Source organism: Phyllostomus discolor, chromosome 6 (assembly GCF_004126475.2).
Source record: "Phyllostomus discolor isolate MPI-MPIP mPhyDis1 chromosome 6, mPhyDis1.pri.v3, whole genome shotgun sequence".
NCBI classification, from domain to species: domain Eukaryota; kingdom Metazoa; phylum Chordata; class Mammalia; order Chiroptera; family Phyllostomidae; genus Phyllostomus; species Phyllostomus discolor.
In genome coordinates, this window is record NC_040908.2 from 166,414,957 (window position 1) to 166,441,124 (window position 26,168).

Below are 26,168 nucleotides of genomic sequence, written 5' to 3' on the forward strand. Positions count from 1 at the left end.
TAATGAAGTGAGAAGGGAGATGGGAACAAAGGGGGACCCTGGGGACTGAGGGGCCCTGAACCGACTAGCTCTTGGGTTCCCGGGACATAAAATGGTCTTGGAGTCTTTTTGAATATAAGGGCGCCCCCTTCCTCCTGGCGCTGGGTCTGCATCCCCTTCCCCAGGACAGCCTAGGTGCTGGGACGCCTGAGAGAGGGAGCGCGCATCTATGCGCGCTCCCTCGCTCCCTCGCTCTGGCTCATTCATCTGCGGCTGTGGTACGCCGTTGCCATGGAGACCTGATGCAGGCGGTGGGGAGGGAGGCCCCGGGTGACGTCTGCGATGCTCGCAGTTGGTCTCCCGTGGCCTCCCAGTTCTTGCCTATTTTGGAAGAGAGCCGCAGCCCTTCTGCTGATGCGCGCGCGCTGGCGCCTTTTAAAGGCAACTGGCGGAGTGGCGACTCCGCCAGAGCCCGGGAGCTGCCCCCGCCCCCAAGCCTCGACTCCGCCGCACGGCCTGGGCCCGGGAAGCCCCCTGTACCATAACCCCCACCCCAACCTTAGCACCCTCCACTCACTTTGGGGAAATTCAACCATGGAGACAGGAGGTCCTGCCCTTGCCCCTCACCCCACCCCACTCCCCAGCAGGGGAGACTCTGCTTCCATAGGAACCTTGGAAGAAAACAAGATGCCAGGCCTAGAGCACTGGGGGATCCTCTCTGGACAAGGCCGCAGGGCGAAAACACCAGGTGAGGACTCCATGGCTCGGGAGGCCACCCTGGGTCTCTGGAGACCCGCGTCCCCTCCAGCCTCCTGCTTCCGCCTTTTCTCCTTGGGCTCAGCCTGCGGTCACGTTAGGATCTCAGCTAGCAGGCCGCTTGGTAGTTTCCCCGACCCCTTCATTAACTTGAAAGGGAAACCGAGGCCTAGAGAAAAGTGGTGACTTGACCGGGGTCACAGGGCATGTTCCGGGAGAGCATGGGCCAGAGCCGGGGGTGCTGACTTCCCAGACAGAGGTGAGTCCCCCGTTCCTTGACGTCGGGAATAACTGGCACAGAACGTCCTCTCTGGCCCCTGCCCTGCGCCCAGTGGAGAGGCCGGAGGGCTCCCCTGCCGCTGTGGCACCAGCTGCTGTTGCTTCCCCAGCAGAGCCCAGACCTGGTGGGTTTTCCGGATCCTCCTCATTCTGGACCTGCTCCTGGATCGCCCTGGACTCTGTGACCAACCAGCCAGGTTGCTGCTTGTCAATGTCTGCTTCCATCGAAGGTGTCCTGCAGCCCAGCCACCGGCTCTCTGGAACCTTCCTGAGCCAAGCCTTCCCCAGACTGCTTACAAGGGCCTGCTGGCCTCTGGATGGAAGTGTGGCCTGCAGGCTCTGGCAGGACCCCCAGGGCCAGGTGGACCCAGCCCTCTGCACTTTCCTGCCCGACCCTAATAAGGCTGCACCCTTCCCGCCGCGCCCACGGGGGCATTGGACCCGGGCTGGCGGAAGACGGCTGTGAGGTGCTGGACCGTGTGCCCAAGGAGCTGTGTAGGTTCCCGACATCTCTGGGCCGCTCCTCTGGGCCAGGGCTGGGGACCCAGAGGTGGATCCGATCCAGCCCAGCTGCGGGGACCAAGTCTGGCAGAGGAGAGAGATTCACGCTCTGGAAGAGTTAGCCTTGAGCCTTGAGCGGCTTCTCCAAGGGACACCCACTGCCAGGCCCGAGCCTTCAGTGCACAGAAGGGAACCACGTGGATGTCTCTGAGGAGGGCTTGTTCTACACCCCGAGAAGACCCTCGGACCTCTCCAGTGGTGAGTCCCTGACGCGCTCGGCGTGGATGTGAGAGCAGCCCCTGATAGGCTGGCTTTGAAAAAGGAAAACCCAGGGTCAGCTCTAGTTCCTGTTGCCCCTCCCTCCTCGGTCCACACGGGCCAGGTCCCCAGGGCCCAGAGTGGCCCTGCTCATCCAGTGCGTGGTGCCCTGGGGCCCTCAGGCCCACTCGGCCCTAGCACTGAGCACACGGGCTCGTCCCCACATGAAACTTGGTCTCAGGGCAGCAGCATCCGGCTTCCGAAGCCTGGGAGGTGCCCACCAGGTGGGACCATGGCTCAGAGACGCTCGGAGTGCCAGGGACGAGAGGACCCTCCCAGGCCAAGTGGTCCAGCCCACTGCCCTTTTGCAAGTAGGGAAACTGAGGCTTAGAGAGGGGAAGGGACTTGCATAACACCCCAGGAGGCTGGTGGCAGAGCGAGGACCAGAACACGTGTCCCCTGACCCTCCTGCCCTATCTGGTTGCCCCCGCATCACACACAGTCTGGGGGCGCCTAGACCAAGGCTCCCTCCAGTCCTTCCCGGATCTGTAGGCCCCTGCAGGCCACGCCCTCTTTGTGCCCGGCCAATCGGGAGCCTTCCCTTCACCTGGATGGTCTTTTCTCCTCAAGCTTCCTGGTATCCCCTCCCCATCTGCACAGGGCTCCTCTTTTTCTGCTTCCAGAAGCCGCTCCATCAATGGCCATAGTTGCTGCTGCCCTCTTCTTGCCATGGTTCCACCCTCTCCCTGAGTTCTGGCAGTGCCATTGGTGGGGAGCCTCGTCCCCCTGCTCTTGGGGGGGGGGGGACGGTCTCTGGGTTGCTTCTAGGGCTTCCCTTCTGTCTCTGGCCCAGTCCCAGGCCAACTGCTTTCTCTTGATCACCTCAGCCTTTAATCCGTGCCGTTTCTCCTGGGAGCGGGTGGGCCACACTCCCTGTAGACCCCTCTCTGCTGGGCCCGGAGCCAGCAGGGATCACAATGGCCCATCAGCTGCCACAGGGCTGCCGTGAGGTGTGGATGAGTTAGTGCGCGAAGGGGGTGTGTGTGAGGTGCAGGTGAGTGCTGCACCTGTCAACTCTCCTGTTGCGAGGTGGATTCAGGTGGTCACAAGGAGACCCTTGACCCTGGAGCCTTTGGTGGCCTAGGCACCTGTGAGCGGAAGGGGACAAAAGGGCCGAGGGGACTGTTGGTTACAGGGAGCGCTGGAAGCTGGGACGATTTTAAGCTGGGGATGGATGTGACCAGGCTGGTTCCAGGGAAACGGCCAGGGGAGCTTGGCGGCTGCGCATGGGTGGGGTGTGGGGGCCCCCCATCCCTGGACTTGCTGAGCAGCACTCGGGCCAGGGATGCCCGAGGAGGGAGCCACCAGGGCGGCCTGGGCCGGAGCCCTCAGGGTGCCGTTGTGTGACTCCCCCGACCTCCCCGGGCCCCGGCTGTCACCTTTGTCCTTCTCTTGGGGACTGCCGTGGCCCCAGCCGGGCCCAGCCCATCTGGCGGTCTCAGACGAAGCCGGGTCAAGGCCTTGAAGAGCCGGTGGGTGTCCAGGCCCCCCGTTTCCACACGACAGTGGCAGGGCACGGGCTGCCTCTGAACCAGCCTCTGCCGTCTCGTCAGAACCTTGTTCGAAGTGATGTTTTTCATGAAGTTAAAGTCATGACTAACACTCAACATTTATTGTGCTGCTTTGCGAACCAGGCATTGTTCCAAGAGCTTTCATTTAATTTCTCATTAACCCTATGATACAGCCACTATTTTCTTCTCCCATCCCTTTTTTTAAAGTTGTTTTTTAAAGATTTATTTATTTGTTTTTAGAGAGGGAAGGGAGGGAGAAAGAGAGAGAGAGAGAAACATCAATGTGCGGTTGCTGGGGGCCATGGCCTGCAACCCAGGCATGTGTCCTGGCTGGGAATCGAACCTGCGATGCTTTGGTTCACAGCCCGCGCTCAATCCACCGAGCTATGCCAGCCAGGGCTTTCCCATCCCCCTTTAACAGATAAGTAAACTGAGGCACAAGAGATTAAGTGGCTTGCCCGGTGTGAAGGAGCCAGGACTCCGCGTGGGCCTCTCACCCTAGAGCCTCCCCGGACCACCCCACGCCCCGTCTCCCCAGCCTCAGACTCCCTCCCACCCTCCTGCCCGTCCACAGAGAACGCAGTCCTGTCCCCACAGGCCCTCTGCTCCAGACCGGGCCACTTGTCTCCGTCCTGCCGGTAGCACGGGCGCGAGCCTCCTGGTGGAGGTGGGGCTCAGCTGCCTTCAGCTGCACTGCCCGCCTCGGCCTTCGCTCCACACGTTGTTAGCAGCCTCGGGCTGCTGTGGCTCTGCGGTGGCTGCCCGTGCCTGTGTGGTCTCGTGCACAAGGCTGAGCCCCTCTGTCCGCCCCATCCACCCCGGTCAGCCAGCACAGCCTCCCGGCCTGCCGACCCCCGGACCCGCGGCTTCCCCGCCTCTCCGCCCCTCCTGGTTGTGCTGTCCCCAGACACCACGGCACCTCCCTCACAGCGGTTGTCCCGCTTACATGGCTCCACCCAGGTGCCACGTTCTCACCAGCCCGGATGCCCCCTGAGGTCCAGACAAGGCGTGTGTTTCAAACTATTGCGTTGCCAGGGCCTGGCACGGGGCCCGGCCCAGACTCCGCCCTCTCACGCGTGTGCGTGAGCAAGTGACGTGCTGACCCCTGCTCCGCGCTGAGCCCCGGCTGGACCCCGAGACTCGGGAGAGCAGCGTAGATGCCGGTGGGGGAGACGGACAGGCCAACAGCAGCGACGGTGCAGGCCCAGGAAGCACAGGGGTCTGTGAGAGGGACTGAAAAGGAATCCCGGACCCCGCCGGGGGGCCAGCAGGGCAAGGGGGGATTTGCCAGCCAGAGAGCAGCGGTGGGCAGGACTCTGGAACGGGGCCGAGGGCCGAACTGACGGTGAATGGTGGAGGGCCGGTCTCCTCCGCCCCCGGACGTCCAGCTCCCTGAGCGCAGGGCCCGTGTCCTGCACGCCTGTCCCCCGCTCGGGGCCTCGGAGGGTTGGGCCTCCGCTCTGCATTTGAGGAGTGTTTTCAGCTGATTGACTGCCCTTCCCCCCGGGGAACACCGGCCGGTTTGACTCACTCCTGTGCCCTCTTCCCTCGGCCCTGCCTTCAGGCCGGTGCCCAGAAAAGCTCCTTCTTTTCCCACCTGAGCTCCTCCCTCCCTCTCTTGCCCCCCCCTCGGCTCCACGTCCCCCACCTTCTCCGCTCGGCCCACTCATGCAGCTCTGACCGTCTCAACGCGTGGGCGCCCGCGTGTACCCTCTTCACATGAGATTTGTTGATTTCATAACCATAAATAGAAAAAACGCTCTGAATACTTCTCCGTGCAAGTGGCATTGGGGGAGCGGTAGGATAATGAAAGGGCCTTGGGAGAGAAAGCACCGCCTGCTGGGATGCAGATGAAGACAGGAGAGCACACACCAGCCTCCCACGCCACGCGGCTGCCGCGGCGGACGGCTGGGCCCTAGACCCCGGACGGGGACGGACTCGGGAACCCGTTAGGAAACCTTTGCATGGCTTCAAACCCATGAATTCAGAGGAACCGTCTTTCAAAACCAGAAAGAAGCAGACAGCAGAAAGCCTGGATTCTGATTCTGCATTCGTCTCACTCTAGCTGGGGGACCCTGAGCGAGCGACTACACCTCTCCGAGAAGGGGTGTGGGGCTCCTTCCCCCAGGTCGGACTGGAGGCTCCAGAGGCCTGGGACCCCACAGTGCTGTCATTTCCTCCCTCTAAGACATGGTCCCCTAATAATATCTTTACCTCTAACAATAGGACACCCCCCCCCTTCCCAAAAGGCAGCCCCGAGCCCGGGGTTGGGATGGCGGTGGAACGGAGCACCTGACTCTTCACTGCCAACTGCAACTCATGCCGCCACGGGAGCAGACGTGGAGCGTCGCTTGTGCGTGGGGCGGGGGGGCTGCAGCGGCACAGTTGCAAAGGGCTGGGGGCTAGTACGAGGCTGTCCCTCTCTCAACCCTCAGGGAGAGCAGGACGCCATGGCTCCGCGGCATTTGGGACAGGAAAGGGAGACGAAATGGCAGCCCCGTGTGCCCGGGGCCCAGAGAGCTCCTGGATGAGGAAAGTAGAGATGTGCAGAAATATTCCTAGTTTGAGCTCATCCTCGACTCTAAAAAAAAAAAACAATGGAATGGAAAACTCTTCCTGTAGAAAGTCTGTGAGTAAATAATTCAGGCTCTCTAGGCCATAGGGCGTCACCTGCTCGGCTCTGCCACTGGAGGTGAAAGCAGCCCTGGACAGTATGTACACAGTGGGATGTGTGCCAATAAAACTTTATTTACAAAAACACTCAGTGGCATGCAGGCCAGTGTTTGTTGACCGCTGCGGTACCCCGTAATGTCTGGGCTGGTGCGGCAGGCTGGGGGGCTGGCATAAGGCCCAGCATTGCCAGTGGCTTGCTGTGGTACGTTGAGTAAGGCATTACCTGTGTCTGAGCCACAGTGTCGTCATCTATCAAATGGGCATCAACTGTCAGTCGGATTTGTCACGAGACTAAGGTAACAGGTCAGAGCAGGGTCTTTTCACCCCTCTGTCCCATCGCTTCACGTTGAGCTAACCCCCCTCCCCAGGCCGTACCCTTGACTGCTGGTGGCGGCGGCAGCCCGCTAGCGGGTGGACGCGTTTCTCTCCAGAGTCAGACTCTTGGCCCGGCTTTCCAACCTGCAGCCCCGAGTGACCCCATTTCCGTAGCAAGCCAAGCGTAGGAGGAAACATGGGGTCTCTTCTTCCCCACCACCCCGTCATTTGGCGGAAGGCTACGGTTCACCTGAGAGAGTGATGTGGCTGCAGTGGTTGGGGGCCAGGCTTTATAAGAGGTCTCTGAGACTCAGGCAGGGACTAGAGTAAGGGAAGGTAAGCTTTGGTGCCCCCCCAGATTGGCCGCCTATGGCCCCAGCTCCCTGGGGTGCAAGTCCAGTGGCCACACCTGTGGCCTGGCAGTGACTGTAGCTCCACCACCTGCACTGAGGGGTCTTTTCGGAGCCATCTTGTCCACCTGCCTTGTCTGACCACCACGGACAGCGTGCATTCTTTGGTGTCTTGTCATGTGCTCTGCAGGTCCCATAAGTGACATCCGTGGGATATTCATTCTTTCTCTCTCTTTCATCCCCTTCCTCCCTCCTTCTCCTCCACATGGATACATTTGTCCAGGCCGAGATGGGATACACTGGACAGTGCTAGGTCCAGGCCTTTGCCTCAAGTCTCCAGAAAAGCAGCCCTAACCAGGAGTCTCCGTGTTGTTCTGAAGAAGCAGACTCCCTGCTCCCCCTCCAGCTCCCTCCCAGGGGGTCATCCTCCTCAAAACCTGTGGAGAAGGCACATCTCCTCTCCCCTGATAGATGCGAAAGGGTGATGCCCCTCCACATCCCCGAGAAACTATGGCAAGATAGGGGCAAGGGGGGGTCTCACGGCCTGTCCTTGCTAGAAAAGGCCCTTTTTCGGAAAAAAAATAATAAAGAAAGAAATCAGCCAATCTCTCCTCGATGCCATCACCTCTTCTTGGTGATTTTTCAGGGAAGGAGTGGGCGGGTTGCTATGGCAACAGATGCGAGCTCCTCTCGGTAAAGAAGGGACCTTGATATTTTTCTCTCATTCTCTCTCTCAGCTGTGTGTGTGTGTGTGTGTGTGTGTGTGTCGCGCATGCCTGTGCCCACACCAGGAATTTTTTTTAGAACTAAAGAAAGTCCTTCTCTCGGCTCCCCAAATATGGAGCGATGGAAAACCACTTACTCTTGCAGGCCAGGGAAGATTCAGGATGATTCAAGGGAAAAGGGAGAGGTCATGTGGGGTTCCTTCCCCCCATCCTTTTACTAGAGATGGGATGCAACAGAGGGAATTTCACGAACGGTTGGGGGCCAAGGGCTGGGAAGAGGGGAAGGTGCCTGGGTGGAGAGAGGTTAGTCAGGGAGAGACGACGCAAAAGCCCGAGAAGTGACATCCAGGGAGAGGGCAACCGCAGGTGCGTTGAGGCTGGGGGCGCACGCCAATCCGTGCACAGCATGGGACGCCCAGAGAGAAAGGCCCAGGGCGCACCCGGATGTGGACGCAAACACTCGCATGGGCGGGCAGGCATGCAGAAAACTCTAAACATATAAAAACATATGGGCACAAGCATAGAACCGCATATAACACAAGGAGCCACAGACACTTTTAAAAACACAGACCGGCATAGACATACCGGGACACGGACACGGGGGCTGCAGAGACACGTGTGCACAGATGCACAAAGACGTACAGACATGGGCATGGCCGAACGGACACAGGCCCAGGCCCGCCCTCGCAGCCTGGCTGCCCCCCTCCCAGGGCCCGAGCACCCCGAGCAACAGCGCAGAGCTGAGAATGCTGCAGGCTCCCTCGGTGGACCTGGCTGGGTGGCTCCTGCCCACCCCCTTTCTTCTGCACACTCGCCCCAAAGCCCCTCTCTCAATGCATCCCCTTGCCCACTTTCCTATAGTTTGTGGGCTCTGATACCTCCCCCCAGTCTCGGGCTCCAACTCTTAGCCCATTCTGCTGCTGCTGCCTCTGCTGCCTGCCGCTTGTGGGGGGCGGGGGAAGAGTGGGGTGACTCAGCCAGGCCAGGATGACTCACACTGCCAGTATTTTTAGCAGCGGCCAGGAGCTCTCTAGTGTGCCAGCCGCCCCCCTCCTCCTGCTTGCTATTTTGGAACCATCACTGGCGATATAAATAGCTCCTCTCCCACGGCCTGAAGCTGCTGCCAGGCTATTTTGGGTTCCGCACTGTTAAAAATAGCTCCGCGGAGGTGGGAGGCGAGGGGAGTGGGAGCCGGCCTAGGGAGAGGAGGCATGGGGGCACACGGAGCTCGTCGGCTTGAGTCGGAGTGGGCGAGCAAGGACGGGCTTTTTTCTACCTGCTCTTTGGTCCCTTTCTAGACCCTTCTCTCTTTCCAGAGTGCCTCCCTACCCCCTCACCCCCCCACAGCCTGTGCTCCTGGAAAAATCCGAGGGTTCCCCCCTCAAATCCAGCTCTCCCCCCATGCTGGCTTGGTACCTAGAGCTCAGAACTCTCGGCCCCAGAAGTCCCCTCCCCCATATTCGCCCTCAGAGGAGACACCCAGCCGGGGCCTGGCTCCGAGGCCTGGGTGGCTCTGCTTTGACGTCCCAGGCAGACCATGGCCCAGGCAGACTTCCCTGGTGATTTTTTTCAGGACCACGGACAGCGCCCAGCGCCTCGGTCTTCCCCTGTGGATGCGATCTGCTTGCTCCAGATCAGCTGGACCAGGGCAACAAACCATTGACCATGGACAGGGACGCCAAGCGTGTCTCCCAGACAGGACTAAAGCTTCGTCCGTGGGGGAGAGGAACAGGAACACTACCCAGGATTTTCCTACAAGAAGGGCGTCCAAAAATCAAGGGCTTGTCCCCATGGAAGCCCGAGGGAGGGGTGGGTGGGCACACGAGGGGTCGGATAGAGATGGAGCTGGAACTATCTCTCTGTCACCCAGACAAACAGGGCTGCAGACTGTGGCAGACACGCACGCCCCCTCCCTCCATCTCAGCGGTGACCCTGAACCCGAGATGGTTGGTGGGGGTGGCCCCACCATCTGTCAAAATGGCACAGGAGGTCAGGGTTAGCGCCCCCCTCCACACACACCCCCTTCTGGGCCGTCTCCCCCTCCCAGTCTGCCTTCCTGGCCTCCACCGTTTCCCACGAGGAGGGAGGATTTCCTTGACCCCAAATTTCATTTTTGGTGTCAAAGTTCATCTTCACGCTTCCCATGTGGCTTTCTACGACCAGGCCCAACCCCTCTCCCCCTTTTTCTAAGTGACCTCATTTCCAGCCCCTCGAGTGGCTTCACGCAGCCCCCCACCCCCAAATGAGATGTCGCATCTTAGATGCCCTAGCATCTAGCCCACTTCCTTGTCCTTTTACGGAGTCCTTGGGGGACAGAAAGGAGTCCCTGAGCCCCCGGAGAGAGACATCGTCTGTGCTGGAAGGAGAGAGGGGAGGGAGGCCGGGCAAAGGCGACAGAACTGGAAGGAGAGTCGAGCGCGCGGAGGGCCGTTTGGGGAGGGGGCGCAGAGGGCGCGCGAGGCTGGGACAGGCCGCCCAGCAGGCGGTGCAATGAACTAGTTTGGTCCAGGGGAGGGGAGGGGGAGGGGGGAGGCAGAGGGACTGAGAGACGAGCCCCGGCAGCGACCATGAGGAGGGTCCGGGTGGGGGTTGCAGACAGCCTGACGGGGGGGGGGGGGGGTCCTGGTAGGTGCGAGGACCTCGGACTGTCCGGCACGGCCCCCTCGCTTCTGCGCCGCTTCCCCATCCTCCCCGCCGCCGCCGCCCGAGGCGGGGGAGCCCTGCGGAGCGGTGCGGAGGCAGCCAGGCTCCGCCCGCCGCCGCGTCGCGGCAGGCGCCGGAGGATTCCTCTCCAAATAAGGAGCTGGGATTCCCCGGGCCCGCCCCCGCCCCCGCCCCCGGCCCGGGCGCCGGGAGACACCAGCTGGCACCCCGGCGGGGTGGGGGGGCGGGGGGAGCCGCTCTCTTTGGGGGCGGGGGCGGGGCAGGGACACCCTGGATGCAGACTCAGATCCTTGTCACGTCCCCACACCCTGCCTCAGTTTCCCCGGCCGGTGGATGGGGTTAATCAGTGGACAGGAAAAGCCAGAAATCGCCGCAGACTCCCGCGCTGGCATCGGTGGTGCTATTTGGGGCGGGGGGAACCGGGAACCACGGCCAGACCCGGCTGGTCCCTCTCCCTCAGCACCCCCTTTTCACCCCGGCCTCGGGCCTTGGACCCCCACCCCCTGCGACTCCCCTGCTGACCCGCCCGGGCCTGGGACAGGGGTGGGAGGAGGAGGCTCTTGCTGGAACGTGGCTAAGGGAGCCCCAGACTGGGGGATCCCCGGAGAGACGCCCGGGCCGTGACCTTTCCCACAGAGGCCGCACGAGGCCGAGCAAGGCCCTTCCCCCCCCCCCCCGCGAACGTGACCTTTGTCTGGCAAATAGGGAGGGGGGTTGTGGCCAGCGCTGCCCTTCCATGTCCTCCCTCCTTAGGAAAGTCTCGGTCGGAACCAGCCTCTCCCCGCCCTCTGCAGCCGGGAGAGGCCCCATCGCCCTGCCCCTTTGCTCCGCTGAGCGCCCGCGGACCATGCCTGGGCCCCTGCGCCCCCTTTCCAGGCCTCCCCGCCGCAGTGCCTGCCTCTCGGCTCGGCGGCCGCCAGCGCGCCCGGGCCCCCTCCGCAGCCTCCGTCTCCCCCTCCCTCTGGCCCCCTCCCGCTCCCCTTCTACGTCACGCGATGACGTCGGAGGCCGGGGAGGGAGGAGGGGTGCCCCCCCCCGCCAGCGGCTCCCGCTGCAGCTTGCTTAGCCCAGCCTCCCGCTTTCCCGCCCCCCCTTTCCCTGAAGCGAGCCCCCCCACGCGTGGCAGGAGCTATATAAGGCGGGAGGAGGCAGGCGAAGGGGGCAGCGCAGCCAAGCGGAGCCCGGGAGAGGAGAGCGGAGCAGAGAGAGAGCGCCCGAGCGAGCGAGAGAGAGCCTGGGAAGCGAGCGGGAGGAAGCCGCCGGCCGTCGGGACGGGACCGCAGGTGTTCGGAGCCGGAGCCGGAGCCGGAGCCGGAGCCCGAGCGCCTCAGCCGCCAGCCATGTACCGCTCCACCAAGGGCGCCTCCAAGGCGCGCCGCGACCAGATCAACGCCGAGATCCGGAACCTCAAGGAGCTGCTGCCGCTGGCCGAGGCGGACAAGGTCCGGCTGTCCTACCTGCACATTATGAGCCTTGCCTGCATCTACACCCGCAAGGGCGTCTTCTTCGCTGGAGGTGAGCGGACCGGGGCTGCCCGGGACCGGAGCTGCAGGACGCGGGGCCAGCGGGGGCGAGGGAGCCCGCGGGGATTGCCGCGCTCCGGGGAGAGAAGGGACTTGGGGGGACTGAGGACCTCCGACTCTTCCTCCTGAGCTCTGCCCAGACTCCACCGTGGTCTGGGGGGAGGAGAGAGAGCCCGGGCAGTGTCCCTAGAGCCAGACTTAGGAGAGGGTAGCCAGGGCAGGACGGCCCCGGCTCCCGCCAGCGCAGAGGCGCCCCGGGAGCCCGCGGAGGGAAGCCCGGGAAGTTGCAGAGACGGAGCCGCCAAAGCCTGGCGGGCAGCTCAGCCTCCGTTCGCGGAGCTGAAAGGAAGGGCTTCTGCCGCCTTCGAAGCGCTCTCCGCGGCGCGGACAGCACCGCCGCGTCCGCGAGGCGCTGCCCGCGGTGCTGAACGCCAGGGCGGCTTCGGAGCGCTGTCCGCGGTGCTGAAAGCCGGGGACGCGGAAGCCCCAGCCCCGACCTAGAGGTCCAGCAACAGGTTCCCCGGGCAAGAGACGCAGGCGGTGGGTCAACAGGTGTGTGCAGAGGCAGGTCCGTGAGGAATTCCTCTGGGTTTTCCGAGATTCACTCCACGCCTGCCTCACTTCCTCTTTGCATCCTGGCCGTACCCCTAACCTGCCATGCCCTCTCGCCCAGCAGGCACTCCCCTGACAGGCCCCACCGGGCTCCTCTCAGCCCAAGAGCTTGAAGACATCGTGGCGGCGCTCCCTGGGTTTCTGCTCGTGTTCACGGCCGAAGGGAAGCTGCTCTACCTGTCCGAGAGTGTGAGCGAACACCTGGGCCACAGCATGGTGAGTGCCCAGTGCCTGGGCTCTCTCAGCTTGGGCAGGGGCACAGAGGGGGTGCAGAGGGGGCACAATGAGCTTTCCATTTCTGAGAACCTGAGGATTGCTCAGGAGTGAGGGTGTACACCCTGCAAGATGCTAGGTGTCAAGGATCGGATCTCGATGCTTCCACTAATGGTCACCTCTTCCTCACCTGTCTCCAGGTGGACCTGGTTGCGCAGGGTGACAGCATCTACGACATCATCGACCCAGCTGACCACCTAACCGTGCGCCAGCAGCTGACCCTGCCCTCTGCCCTGGATGCCGGTGAGAACTCCTTCCTCCCTTCCTCAACCCAGTCTCCCTTCTGCTGCCCTGCTCCTCCCCGCCTCCCGTCTCTCTCAGCCACTCACCCTCTAATCAGTGTTCTTCTTCGCTCACCCAGATCGCCTCTTCCGCTGCCGCTTCAACACCTCCAAGTCTCTCAGGCGCCAGAGCGCAGGCAACAAACTGGTGCTTATCCGAGGCCGATTCCACGCTCACCCGCCTGGAGCCTACTGGGCAGGAAACCCAGTGTTCACAGCCTTCTGTGCCCCACTGGAGCCCAGACCCCGTCTCGGCCCTGGCCCTGGCCCTGCCGCACTCTTCTTGGCCATGTTCCAGAGCCGTCACGCTAAGGACCTGGCCTTGCTGGACATCTCCGAGAGGTGAGCCCAGAGTGTTGGGACCCCAAGAGGAAGGCAGACCGGAGATGAGGGGACCCTAGATTCTGGAGTCAGGGGCAAGAAGGACGGGACCTAAGGGGGCGTAGGACCTGGGAGGGGATGAGATGCCCGGGTCAAGCAGGGCAAACAGAAAGCTGACCTCCCCCCCTTTCCACTTTCCCAGTGTCCAAATCTACCTGGGCTTTGAGCGCAGCGAGCTGCTCTGTAAGTCATGGTACGGACTGCTGCACCCGGAGGACCTGGGCCACGCCTCCTCTCAACACTACCACCTGTGTGAGTGTCCAGAGAAGCCGGGGGCGAGGCAGGGAGCTGGGAAAGGACGTGCGAGGCCCAACAGAGAAGGGCTCCGGTCAAGACCGATGCCGGGGAGCTACGAGAGGCCAAGAGTTTTGGGTGCTATAGGGTGAACACTAGGGTGAGGAGTCGAGGCGAGAACAGCATCAGAACTGGGGGGACTCCAAGTGGTGAGGTCAAGGTGGGGAGCTGAGTGGTTCAGGTTAAGGCTGTCAGAAGAGGATGCCATGGATACCCCAGCCCAGTGGAGAGGTCAGTGGGGTGATAGTTTAGGTGGTGTTGCCTGGTGTGTGCCCTAACTCTCCATGCTTTCTTTCCCCTCAGTGGCTGAGAGTGGAGACACTCAGGCAGAGATGGTCGTGAGGCTGCAGGCCAAGCCTGGAGGCTGGGCATGGATTTATTGCCTGTTATACTCAGAAGGTCCCGAAGGCCCCATCACGGCCAACAACTACCCAATCAGGTGAGCCGCGTGGCAGGAGCAGCCTGGGGGTGCACGGGGGAGGTGGTCACGGAGGAGACACAAATTGGGGAACTGCCCCGGGAAGAGGCGACAAATCCTTACCGGCTGTGTCTTCTCTCCCTTCCAGTAACACGGAGGCCTGGAGTCTCCGCCAGCAGCTGAACTCGGAAGACACTCGGGCAGCCTACATGCTGGGTACCCCAGCCGTGCTGCCCTCATTCCCCGAGAACATCCTCTCCCGGGAGCCGTGCTCCAGCCCTAACCCCCTCTTCACCCCAGCCTTGGGGGCTCCCAGAAGCACCCATTTCCCCAGTGCCCCCGAGATGGGTGCTGTCTCGACATCGGAAGAGCTTCCCCGGCCTTCCAAAGAGCTGGGCTTCAGCTACCTGACATTCCCGCCCGGCCGGGAGCCTTCTCTCCAAGCCGGTCTGAGCAAGGATCTCGTGTGCACCCCGCCCTACACACCCCGCCAACCCGGAGGCTGCGCCTTCCTCTTCAGCCTCCACGAGCCCTTCCAGACCCACCTGCCCACTCCATCCAGCTCTCTCCAAGAACAGCTGACTCCGAGCACCGTGACCTTCTCTGACCAACTAACACCCAGCAGCGCGACCTTCCCAGATCCACTGACTAGTCCACTGCAAGGCCCGCTGACCGAAATCTCGGCCAGAAGCTACGAAGAGCAGTTGGCGCCCTGCACCTCCGGCTTCCCAGATCAGCTGCTCCCCAGCACCGCCACCTTCCCGGAGCCCCTGGGCAGCACTGCCCGTGAGCAGCTGACTCCTCCCAGCACCGCCTTCCAGGCACACCTGAGCAGCCCCAGCCAAACCTTCCCAGAGCAACCGAGCCCCAGTCCCACCAAGACTTACTTCGCCCAGGAGGGATGCAGTTTTCTCTATGAGAAGTTGCCTCCGAGTCCTAGCAGCCCTGGTAATGGGGACTGCACGCTCCTGGCCTTAGCCCAGCTCCGGGGCCCCCTGTCTGTGGACGTCCCCCTGGTGCCCGAAGGCCTGCTTACGCCCGAGGCTTCCCCAGTCAAGCAGAGCTTCTTCCACTACTCCGAGAAGGAGCAGCACGAGATTGACCGTCTCATCCAGCAGATCAGCCAGTTGGCTCAGGGCATGGACAGGCCCTTCTCGGCCGAGGCTTGCACGGGTGGGCTAGAGCCACTCGGGGGGCTGGAGCCCCTGGACTCCAACCTGTCCCTGTCGGGGGCTGGCCCTCCCGTGCTCAGTCTGGACCTGAAACCCTGGAAATGCCAGGAGCTGGACTTCCTGGTCGGCCCGGATGACATATTCCTGGAAGAGACGCCCGTGGAGGACATCTTCGTGGATCTCTCCACCCCAGACCCCAATGGGGAATGGAATTCAGAGGATCCCGAGACAGCGGCCCCCGGAGGGGCCTTGTCACCTTGCAACAACCTGTCCCCAGAAGACCACAGCTTCCTGGAGGACCTGGCCACATATGAAACCGCCTTTGAGACAGGTGTCTCAGCATTCCCCTACGATGGGTTTACCGATGAGTTGCATCAACTCCAGAGCCGAGTTCAAGACAGCTTCCATAAAGGTGAGTCCAGCCCCAGGCCCTGTCCTGCCAGGGACACGCTGGGTGGAGTTAGATGAGTAAATGCCCCGCTCCGTACCCCAACTTTATTCATGGAAAACATCACCCGCTGCCCAGGGTAGCAGCGAGGATAAGAGCTAGTGAAAAAATACACAAGTTCAGAAGAAGTAGCCCTGGGGGCCGGGGGTTAGGGGTGCGGGGTAAAACGCAAGGGAATCCTTGACCAGCGGTTTGTACTTCTTAACTCTGGGAAGAACCTAGAGACGCCATCGTCAGCCCATTTTACAGATGACAACAATCAGGTTCCCAGGGTTAGAGACACTTGCCCAGTCCCACACACAGATGGGTGGACGGGGCATTAGATTCCTGCCTCTCAGGAGTCTTACCTTCTAAAGGGGATACAGAGGAAGAGTTTGTGGGTGTTTGGAAAAGTCGAGAGAGTGAGACTCGTCCCCCGGCCCCACCAGAGGCTCGCTGCCATGGCGCCGTCCGTCCCAGAACTACAGCCACAGTGTCTGTCCATCCGCCCAAACTGCCCCCGTTCCTGACGAACCTCTGGTGGGCGCTCAGTCTTGGGGCCAACAAGTTTGAAGCCGGGACTATGTGCCACACCCTCAGCCTGTCTCTCCGAATAGGCCCACTGACTGTCCTCTCTCTCTCTCCCCCTCTCTCTCTCTGCAGATGGAAGTGGAGGGGAACCAACGTTTTGAATAAGTCTGTGACTTAACGTCGTCGAGTATGGCATATTGTCATCAAGACGTGGAGCTGCTCTCCACCCCCCCGGGACTGTTGGGGGGACCCTAGGGGCCAGAGGGGGATGTATCTGATTCCCTAGGCCCTGTGCAGGATTGGGTGAGGGGAGGAGGGAGGGCGAGGGAGGGGAGCTTCTTTTTAAAACTTAGAGACTTCCAGCGATCCCAGTTTCCATTTCAATCTGTATTCACTCGTAGTGAGTTTCCTTGAATGGGATTTCAAGCGGAGAACGGGGGAGTCTCACTTCCCCCCGCGCTGCCCCATGGGCCTGGGCCAGTTCTCCACTCCTGGGGGCCAAGCCGCCACACCCCCCGGGCCTTGGTGGGGGAAAGGCAGCGCCCATCGGGGCCGGCCTGTGCCCTGCGGGGCTCTCGACACCCACGTAGAATTCTCTACACACCAGTAACGGGATTTCAATTCCGATGGACTCTGCCGCCCTGGCGGCCCTTCTTGTGACTTTTGCGCCCCACGCCTGGGGTGGGGGGCGTGAAGAGACGCTACGTTCCTTTCCGGTGGAGGAAGGCAGACCTGCCGCTGTCACACATGTGCTTGCACGAGTGCGTGTACCTGGTGCGGGACTCACCCGGCTGCCAGACCACCTGGGCCTGCCCAGGAGGCCACCTCATGGTGCTGTGGTGACTTTGTAGCCAACTTTATAATAAAGTCCAGTTTGCCTTTTTGGTAGCCCTGGTGTCGTGCTGTGAGAAGGGAAGGGTGGGGACTGGAGAAGGCGGGGGAGGCCCAGATGGGAGTCTGGGGTCGGGAGGTGAAGCCTGGACCTGCCCACAGCCTGGCATTCCTTCGTTCTTGCGTCCCTTAGTCCGCACGGCGTCTGCGCACACAGTGTCTGCGCACATGGCGTCTGCGCACACAGCGCGCCGTCCGCCCTGTGCTGGCAGCTGGAGAGCTCGGAGCTGAGACAGACGCACGGCTCACTTTCAAGGTGCTTGGGCATGTCATTCCGGAGGGTGCTGGGGTCCCCTCCGTGTTCAGGTCTGAGGTGCAGACAGGGCAGGGAGGGGCAGAAGGACCCAGGGGTGGGGAGCGGATTCAGCGTGGCACTGTCCTGCTCGCAGGTCTGATATCTCAGGACACAAGTTTCTCTCTCCAGCCTGGTCCTGCAGGGGGGCCACTTCCCTCTGTGGCCAGCGCTTTGGAAACAGTGCCCACCTCACACGGGCCCTTCCGCTGACAAACACCTTTCCATCCTGAATTCATTGCAGTGAAGCCTCGGAACAGGTGTGTTAGCACCGTCTCACTAATGAGGACACTGAGGACCATGGGCGACAAGTGATCTCCCCCACGGCAGGCGAGAGGCATAAGTGGGCTCCAGACCCACGGCACCTGCGTCCGAGCCCTGCGCTGGCTCCTCTGCCCCCAAAGCCCGTGAACCACCGTCTCAAACCATCCCGCCCCCGGTACCCAAGAAGAGCAGGCTTGGGCTGGAGGAAAGGGGGGCCCTCTTCCCCTCCAGGCCTGCATGCTCCCGCAGACCCCAAACTTCTGAGCAGAAAATAACTTAGTGAAGTCAAGAGAAAACATTTCCAAAAATACTGTTTTCCTCCAGGCTTGAGGGCTCAGCAGCCACAGGGCATGGTGGGGGAGAAAAAAAATGAAAATTAGGAGACAAAAAGACCTGGATTCAAACCCACCAACTATTTGCAGAGTGGGACCTACCTGAGCCTCAGTTTCTTCTCAGGGAAATTGGGGCTGGAAAAAAAGTAGCACTTACCCCCCCACAGATGCTGCTCAACTGACGAGGCCTCTTTCTAAGATGAGGAGCACAAGACAGGCTTGAGTCATTACAGTGAATGAGAAGGCACCCTGGATGGTATGGCGCAGTTGGTTGGAGCGTCGTCTCATAAACCACTGAAGGGTGAGTGGTTCGATTCCCGGTCAGGGCACATGGTTGGGTTGTGGGTTCATTCGATGTCAATTGGGACGTGTGCAGTTGGGGCAGCCAACTGGTATTTCTCTCCCTCCCTGTCTCTCTTCCTTCCCTTCTCTCTAAAATCAGTAAGCGTGTCCTCAAGTGAGGGTAAGAAAATGAACTAGAAGGCAATGGTGACCACAAAGCTTTAGAGGAAGTTTCTTTCTCTTTTTTTTAAAAGATTTTATTTACTTATTTTTAGAGAAGGAAGGGAGGGAGAAAGAGAGAGAGAGAGAGAGAGAGACATCAATGTGCGGTTGCTGGGGGCCGTGGCCTGCAACCCAGGCATGTACCCTGACTGGGAATCAAACCTGCGATGCTTCGGTTCACAGCCCGAGCTCAATCCACTGAGCTACTCCAGCCAGGGCAGAAGTTTCTTTCTCAAGGAGAGGAAGGAAACTCCAGGCCCCAATCTTCCCAACCCCCCTCCCCCCTACCGCCTCCAGTGAAATACAGGTGCTGGAGTCCAAGGGCTGCAAGCACAACACGGAGAACTCCCCTGAGGTTTAAACCTCTCACTCCAAAGCCTCTGACTCTGGGGCTGTGCCCTTCGGAAGGTCCCATGGGGAGGTGGCATTCCAGGGACCCCTGAGCCCTTTTCCACCTGGAATGGGTCCTTGGGCGAGGTCGGAAGGTAAGGCTTGCCCCCTGCCTTCCTGTGCATCTGTCCTCCAACCTGGACGACAGAACCGGACTGTGAGGATGCTGCCTCGGTCCCCTGGCTGGCAGCCCGCGCACGGCTGGGCGCACAGCGGGCACATGAGAAATATCCCATCGAGAGGACCATTTCCGAAGGTCAGCCCAAGGATTTGAGTAGAAAGCCACCAAGTTCTACCACAACAATTGTTTTTAAATTTCCCAGAGGGCAATGGGCTGTAACTCTCAGCTTTGAACCTTAAATGACTATAAGCTCAGGACACGCACGGGAGCCCCATCTGAACCCTCCCTGACGGTGGTCACAGACAAGGGAGGTCTGAGAAGCTGTGACAGCCGAGAGGGACCCAAGGAAATAGAACAATGAAATAGGGTGTGCTCTTCTTGGGGGTGGGGACAGGACCGGAAAAATGCTATCAGGTAAAACTAAAGACATCTGAGTAAAGTATGGACTTCATGCAACAGTAATGTACCAGTATCAGCTCATTAATTGTGACAAATGTACTGTGTAAGAGTGAGATGTTACCAGGAGTAATAATAGGTATGGAGTACATGGGAACTCTGTACTATTATTTCTACAAATCTAAATCTACTCTGAAACTAAAAGTTTCTTTAAAGGGTAAAGCTAAATAAATGAAAGCAATAATAAATGGGAGAGAGAAGTACTTCACTGGTCATTGGTGGCGGCGGTGGGTGACGGGAGAGAGAATGCATCTTGTTTGGAAAACACCGTGGCCTCGGAAACAGATCCGAGTAGCCAAGCTCGTGGGAGAGAAAAATTAGAAGAGCCAATGGCTCCACCTGCTGGACAGAGAAGTATCTGCCTCCGTTCCCTCACCGGCCGGGTCCCGCGGCTCTGCACTTGACAGCTCCGACCAGATGGATGGATGGACTGAGGCAGCGGCGAAAGGACTTGCCCAGCGCACTTCTCAGAGTCGCTGCACAAGCCAGATGCGCCTCTCAGCTGGTTCTCTTCCTACGGATACCAGACTCTGCCCTGGGGGCAGGATGCAGGAAAAAGAGCTCAAGTTTTGGGGCCATAAAGATTGAGCTCAAATGCCACCTCTGCAGCCTTTTTTTTTTTTTTTTTTTTTTTTTTTTTACCAGAGAAATATTTACAATGGCTACATGCCCCCAGAACTGTTCTGGGTGCTGGGGACAGAGCAGCGAACAGGACAGAGGAGGTCCCCGGGCTCGCAGCACCTGCGTTCCAGCTGTGGGAGACAGAAAGAAGCGAATGGTCTGCTGAGGAGGGCGCGGTGTGCTGGTAGGAGGAAGAGCCGGCTCTCGGAAGGCGGAGCTGTGTCTGCCAGTTACCCGGTGTCCTCAGGAGTAGGATCCCTGAGTCCAGGGTCTGACACGTGAGCCGCTCAAAAACTGTTTTGCAAATCATGTTCGTCACAAGTGGTGTGTGTGAATATATATGTATATACACACGCACATATGTATTCATACATATATGTGTATATATTCATCTTATTTTTCCCCTCACATGAGGATATGGTCATTGATTTGAGAGAGAGGAAGGGAGAGACACCCACCAGTTGCCTCCTGTACGCACCGCAGCTGGGGACTGAACCCACAACCTTGGCATGTGCCCTGACCGGGAATTGAACCCACCACCCTTTGGTAAGGGTGTACAGGATGACGTTCCAATCACTGAGCCACACTGGCCAGGCCTGTGTGTGTGTGTGTGTGTATATAAAGACTTTATTTATTTATTTTAGAAAGGGGGGAAGAGAGGAAGAAAGAGAGGGAGAGAAAAACATTGATATGTGGTTGCCTCTTGTAGGCCCCCAAATGGGGACCAGGCCTGGAACCCAGGCATGTGCCCTGACTGGGAACTGAACCAGAGACCCTTTGGTCCACAGGCCGGCACTCAGTCCACTGAGCCACAGCAGCCAGGGCTGTGTATATATATTTTAATGCAAATAAAATACCTAACAGTTGAGGACTTGGTTGAACAAATTAAATCCCCATAAAACGGATTACTAAACAGTCACCAAAAATTGCTTAAGTAATTAATAATGAAAGATATTCTAAATAATTGTCAAGTTAAAGTAAAATACAATTATCTCGAGTGTAACACCAGTTTTTGTTTTTTTTAAATTGTATATAAATATACATACAAAGAAACGAACAGAAAAAATATACACCAAAACGTTGGCAGGAGTCTCATCTGGTGGTGGGATTCCCCAGACTTGAGTTATTTTTCCTGTTTTCCAAATTTCAGTGCAAAACTGAGTGCCGGCAGGAAACAGATGCCCTGTAAATGGGAACCCACTCCGCCCCGACCCCTGCTGTCTTCTGTGCAAGGACAAGAGTGCCCGACGTCCTGGACAACAGGAAGGGCAACGGCCGGGGGCTTCCTGAGGCCGCTCCCGCTGTGGGCAGGTCCCACCGAAGCGCTGCTCCTTCCCACAGGTCGGTAGCCACGAGCCCGACAGTGCACACCAGCGAACACCGACCCGGAGCCCGGGACAGCTTCGTCGAGGGGCCTGAAGTAGCCCTGGGACTGCGGCACCCCGTGCAGCACCACTGACGGGGCTGTGACCTCAAGTCCCCACGGGGGGTCTGTTTCCGTCGAACTGTCAGGTCCCCGGGAGAGGGGTGTTCCTGATGGAGGCCGAGCAGCATCTGCTGCCCTGTACACACTCACCCCACCCCCACCGGCCTGTGTGCTCCTCCCTGGGGAGGGGGCTCACCCGGGATTTTGAATCAGAAGGCCGGGCTTCTACTCCGACCTCTGCCACCGATTCACCCGGGACAAGGTGCTCTGCTTGGCTGAGCCTCGGGCCCCACCTCTGACGGGCAGCGCGAAGAGCCCCACTCCCCAGGGCAGCAAATGTCTGCCCGTGGTGGCTGCCGTCGGTACCGGCCCTTCCCCCTTGGGGTCCCAAGACAGAATCAAGAGTGGGTGACAAAAGATGTTTATTTAGGTTTGATCCTTCGATAACACCCATACATATAAAAATACATAATCTAAATCCATGGCAATAATAACCAGCCTTCCCAGTGGCCCGCTTCCCCGCTGCTCCCTTCAAAACCCCGGAGTGCGCGGGGCAGGGGTCACTTCTTGGCAGCTTCTGCCTGAGCCGCCAAATCTGCCTCTTTCTGAGCAGCCAAGAACGACGCCCGCTCCTTCTGGAAAGCTGCCAGCTCTTCTGAGCTGAGGCTGCAGGCACAGAAACACAGGTGATAAGTGAGCGGCCCACACTGCCGCCGCCGTCTCAGAACCCCTCTCCCTCCTGGACTCCCCACACCCTCGATCGTCTCTTTCCTCTGCTCTTCATTCCCTTCCTAAAACCCTCCTGGCCCTCTGAGGCCCCGGCTATGCCCCTGCCCAGACTAGCTGGCCCTCGCCTCTGAGCCCCACAACTATTTGTACAGTAAAGTCTCCGGGCATGTGGGTCTCCCCCAAACTCCCAGTATGGGTACAGACTGGCGAAGAGTGAAGCCCCTCCCCGTTCCAGGCGTAACCCCACTTCCCTGGGAAACCACCAGCGGCCTTGACATCAGCAGCGAGAGGCCAGCGACGGGCTGAGTGCCGCCCCTGCTGTTGCTGGGGCTAGACACCCTCGCCCCCAACATCTCACTTCGGAGAAACCACCCCTGACGTCACCCGAAGCCCCGGGTGGGCCTCCCCTCTCTCACACCACTTCCTGCTCCGCCTCTAGCCACGTTGTGTACCAGACTGCACTGAACTTCTTTGCTCCCGTCTTTGCACTTATCAGAACGCTTGCGCCCAGTCCTTGACTCCCTCTTCCAGGTCTCTGTCACCTCTCATACAAAGTCCTCGTGGACATACTAGGCAAAATCAGGGTTCTCCGCCTTGTTCTCAAGACACCTGTAGTTCCTGTTACCAACACTGGCCGTCTGGCAGTGTAACGCTCCATTTACAGATCCGCCTCCGTCTCTGGACTGTGAGCTCCTTGGGAACGGGGCCAAGCATGGTTAGCCAGTTCCTAGTTTCAGCCAGTGCCCAGCACAACAACTAACGCAGAGCGGATACCTAATATTCCAAGGGAATGAATGGGGCTCCCCACTCCCAAGAATCTAAGGTCCTTTGATGCAGAAACTGGCTCTCTCACTACTTGGCCCTTTGAGCTTTGCCTCAAAGTCAAGAACTGTCCAGGCCCTCCTGTCACATTGTGCCTCCCCAGGACACTCACTCCTTCACCACACGAATGCCCAGCGAACGGGCGGAGCCGATGATGGAGCGGACGACAGAGGACAGGGGCACGTCCTGCAGGGCAAAGGCTTCGTCCTGAGCTTTAACACGAGCAATCTCATACACATGCTTCAAGGTCACCAGGCCCGCCACCTCCTTTCCTGGAGGGAAGGAAGGAACGAGCAACCCTACGTCAAAACTATGAACAGGAAAATGTCAACAAACTCACAACTATCAGCAACTGCACCTAAAAAACAAAAACAAAGCAAACAACCAGAACAGGAACAGAATCACAGAAATGGAGATCACATGGAGGGTTATCAGTAGGGGCGGGGGGGGGGGAATGGGGGAAAAAGTACAGGGAATAAGAAGCATAATTGGCAGGTTCAAAATAGACAGGGGGAGGTCAAGAATAGTAGAAGAAATGGAGAAGCCAAAGAACTTATATGTACAATCCATGGACGTGAACTAAGGCGGGGGGAATGCTGGAGGGAGGGGAGGTACAGGGCAGAGGGAGTTAAAGGGAAGAAAAAAATGGGACAACTGTAACAGCATAATCGATAAAATAAGAAGAAGAAACAAGCAGCCCTTCTGGAAGGTGGCGCTGCTTCCTTCCAGAGCACCCCCCCCCCCCCCCAGATCCCAGGTGCCTACCCTGACCCTTACCTGTCTCCCGGGCCCCTTTCTCAATCCCAGCCGCTGCCTTCAGGAAGTAGGAAACAGTGGGTTGTCCGATCTTGATGTCAAATGTCCTGTCGGGCTTAATGGGAAAAAAGAAGTCATGAGAATATCTCTTTCTGCTTCTCCCAACCCGATGGCCCAACTTAGGGAACTGCGAACGTCCTGTCTCTCCTTCCCTTCAGTCACCTTCTGACGGTGTCCCTCCAAAAAACCACAAAACCACAGGAAAAGTAAATCTGCAGCCAACAGCCCTATCACCTCGATTCCAGGCCCAGCTCTACTCAGGAAGTCCCAGTGAGATGAAGGAGCAAAGGGAAGACCCGCACTACGGCGGCGGGGCGGGCTCAGAAAAGACCGTGCGGCCTCCACCGTGTGAAGGAGGAAAGTAGGGCCCGGCAACAGGAAGAGACTTGCCCCAAGTTAGGAACTGGGTAGAGACCCCAGGCAACCAGCTCCAGGACTGAGGGAGGACCGGAGGATGAAAAGCAACTGGGATCAGAGTCCCGACTCTGCACCTTCACAAAGATCTTGGTAGGCAAAGGGATGCCCTCTTTGATGTCCTTTGTCTTCTCGTTGAACTCCTTGCAGAACTGGTTGATGGAAACGCCTCGCTGTGACAGAGGCACAGGGGTTAGTTAGTATGGGGAGGAAGCAACAGCTTCCTACCACCCAGGAGGCTCCGTCCGTGCCCTTCTCTACGATCCCAATTTCTTTCCTCACCTAGATTCAACTACCACTTTCCGTGCCGTGTGATTTGTATTCGTCCTCCCTCTCTGTTCTCACACAGCCCCCTGGGCCTCCGAGAGGCTGTGTAACTAACAGAAAGACATTAGGCGCGTGGGGAGCTCCCCGGCTCCGGAGCCCGCACCCTCTATCCGAATACTAGCTTCCCACTCCCCGCACGACTCCTCCCACGCCGGGTTCCAGCGGCGGCTGCACCTGACCCAGGATGGGGCCTAGTGGGGGCCCGGGCATGGCCTGGCCCGCCCGCACGATGGCTCGGATCACGCCGCCGGGCTCGATCTTCTTGACTGCCCGAGTGGTCCGGCTTATCTTCGACATGATGCGTAGTTCACTGTCTTAGCTCACTTCAGGTCAACAGCAAGAGAGACGGCTCTAGGGGCTGCCATTTTGGGTTAGAGGTCAAGGGTCCTCTTCTTAGGTTAGTTTAGGTGAAACCAACGAAGATTTGTTTCGGTCCTTGCTCTCTCCAACTGGTAAGACAAGGAGGAGGGTGATATAAATAAAAAAAAAAAACAACTTTCACCTTGCCATCTGAAGACAGGGGGAGGGCCTGAATGGCTCGGATACACACATTCCTCCCGGGGCGTACACAGGCATTACTTCAGACAACTAAACTGGAGAAGGACCCTTGTGTCCGCATGGCATTGTGGGCATGGTAGTTTTGACCGCTCCTGAAAATCCCGCAGATGGCGATGCGCTGGGACGCTACCTGTTGGACGCGGCGATTATCCTTGGGTTTGAAATGAACCTAGAGTTCGTTTTTAGGTGTAGAAACAATCTCTTCACTCGCTGAGTCTGTTCTCTCGCCAGTTGTTGAAAGGCGGTATGGTTAAGAGTATGGACTCTGGAAGCAAACTGCCTGGTTGCTCCTCTTGCTGCCCGTGAAGTTGATCAAATTAATTTATCCTTAATTTCCTCCCCTGTACGATGGGGATTAAAATGTATAGCACCGGCCCCTAGGGATTGTTGTGTGGGGGTGAGTTAGCAAAGTGCTTCAGAACAATGCCTGGCATCTAGTCTGCTGTTCACTGTGGAACGAGGACAAACCCTCACAGAGCTGCTGTGAGGCTTAACAGGCTCAGAATGTGTTTGATACAGCATTTGTGGATTCACTATACTACCGCGTATCATTGAACTTTTTTTGAGTACTTGCTACAAGCCAGGCACTCTGCTGAGGGCATTATCTCATTTAATCCTCACAATGGCATGTTTTATTATACCCCTTTCACAAATAAGAGCGTTGAGGCACCAAAAAGGGGACCCAAACCACCTATCCTGTATGTGACAGGGCTGGGAAACAAATATTGGGATTACCTGAGTCTAGATCTTGTGACATGCCCGTGGCTGGTGTGGCTCAGTGGATTGAGAGCCGTGCTGGGAACCAAAGGGTCAGGGGTTTGAGTCCCAGTCAGGGCACATGCCTGGGTTGCAGGCCAGACCCCTCCCCCCAGTAGGGGGCGCAGGAGAGGCAACCACACATTGATGTTTCTCTTTATCCCTTCCTCTCTAAAGATAAATAAAATCTTTAAAAATAGAATTAGACCTTTGACATTTATGAGTCTATACTGCCTCATCTATTAAAAGGAGATAATCCACGTAAGACCACACTGTGAACTGTAAGAGTTTTAAAATTGTGAATTCTCATTAAACTCCCACTAATTAAATGTGATTGCTCCTGCCTCTGACAGCTAAGTTCTTTAGAACACTCAACCTATTAGCCTTGATCAAGACTGTGGAACCAAGCTGGCCCTTTGATTTACTAGCTGTAAAATGCTGGATAGATAATGAACTCTCCTGTGCT

At 58.8% G+C, this 26,168-nt stretch overlaps 2 protein-coding genes and 1 long non-coding RNA gene across 3 annotated transcripts; 2 read left to right on the forward strand and 1 right to left on the reverse strand.

The window, feature by feature from the left end:
* The first annotated feature begins 378 nt into the window (after nt 1-378).
* On the forward strand, nt 379-7,121 carry LOC118501393. The gene is made up of 2 exons (XR_004904041.1): nt 379-727; nt 1,128-7,121. It is a non-coding gene; the product is annotated as an uncharacterized LOC118501393 (long non-coding RNA).
* Nucleotides 7,122-11,027: 3,906 nt separating this feature from the next.
* NPAS4 (neuronal PAS domain protein 4) lies at nt 11,028-16,868 on the forward strand. Its single transcript, XM_028517295.2, has 8 exons — nt 11,028-11,586; nt 12,271-12,422; nt 12,620-12,722; nt 12,841-13,102; nt 13,284-13,393; nt 13,739-13,874; nt 14,002-15,437; nt 16,116-16,868. Exons 1-8 carry the CDS (start codon nt 11,067-11,069, stop codon nt 16,142-16,144), a joined length of 2,748 nt encoding a protein of 915 aa, XP_028373096.2. The 5' UTR covers nt 11,028-11,066; the 3' UTR covers nt 16,145-16,868.
* Nucleotides 16,869-21,685: 4,817 nt separating this feature from the next.
* Nucleotides 21,686-24,924, reverse strand: MRPL11 (mitochondrial ribosomal protein L11). Its single transcript, XM_028516137.2, has 5 exons — nt 24,563-24,924; nt 24,139-24,234; nt 23,609-23,702; nt 22,944-23,103; nt 21,686-21,946 (listed from the first exon to the last, which is right to left on the reverse strand). Exons 1-5 carry the CDS (start codon nt 24,683-24,685, stop codon nt 21,841-21,843), a joined length of 579 nt encoding a protein of 192 aa, XP_028371938.1. The 5' UTR covers nt 24,686-24,924; the 3' UTR covers nt 21,686-21,840.
* Between the last annotated feature and the right edge of the window lie 1,244 nt (nt 24,925-26,168).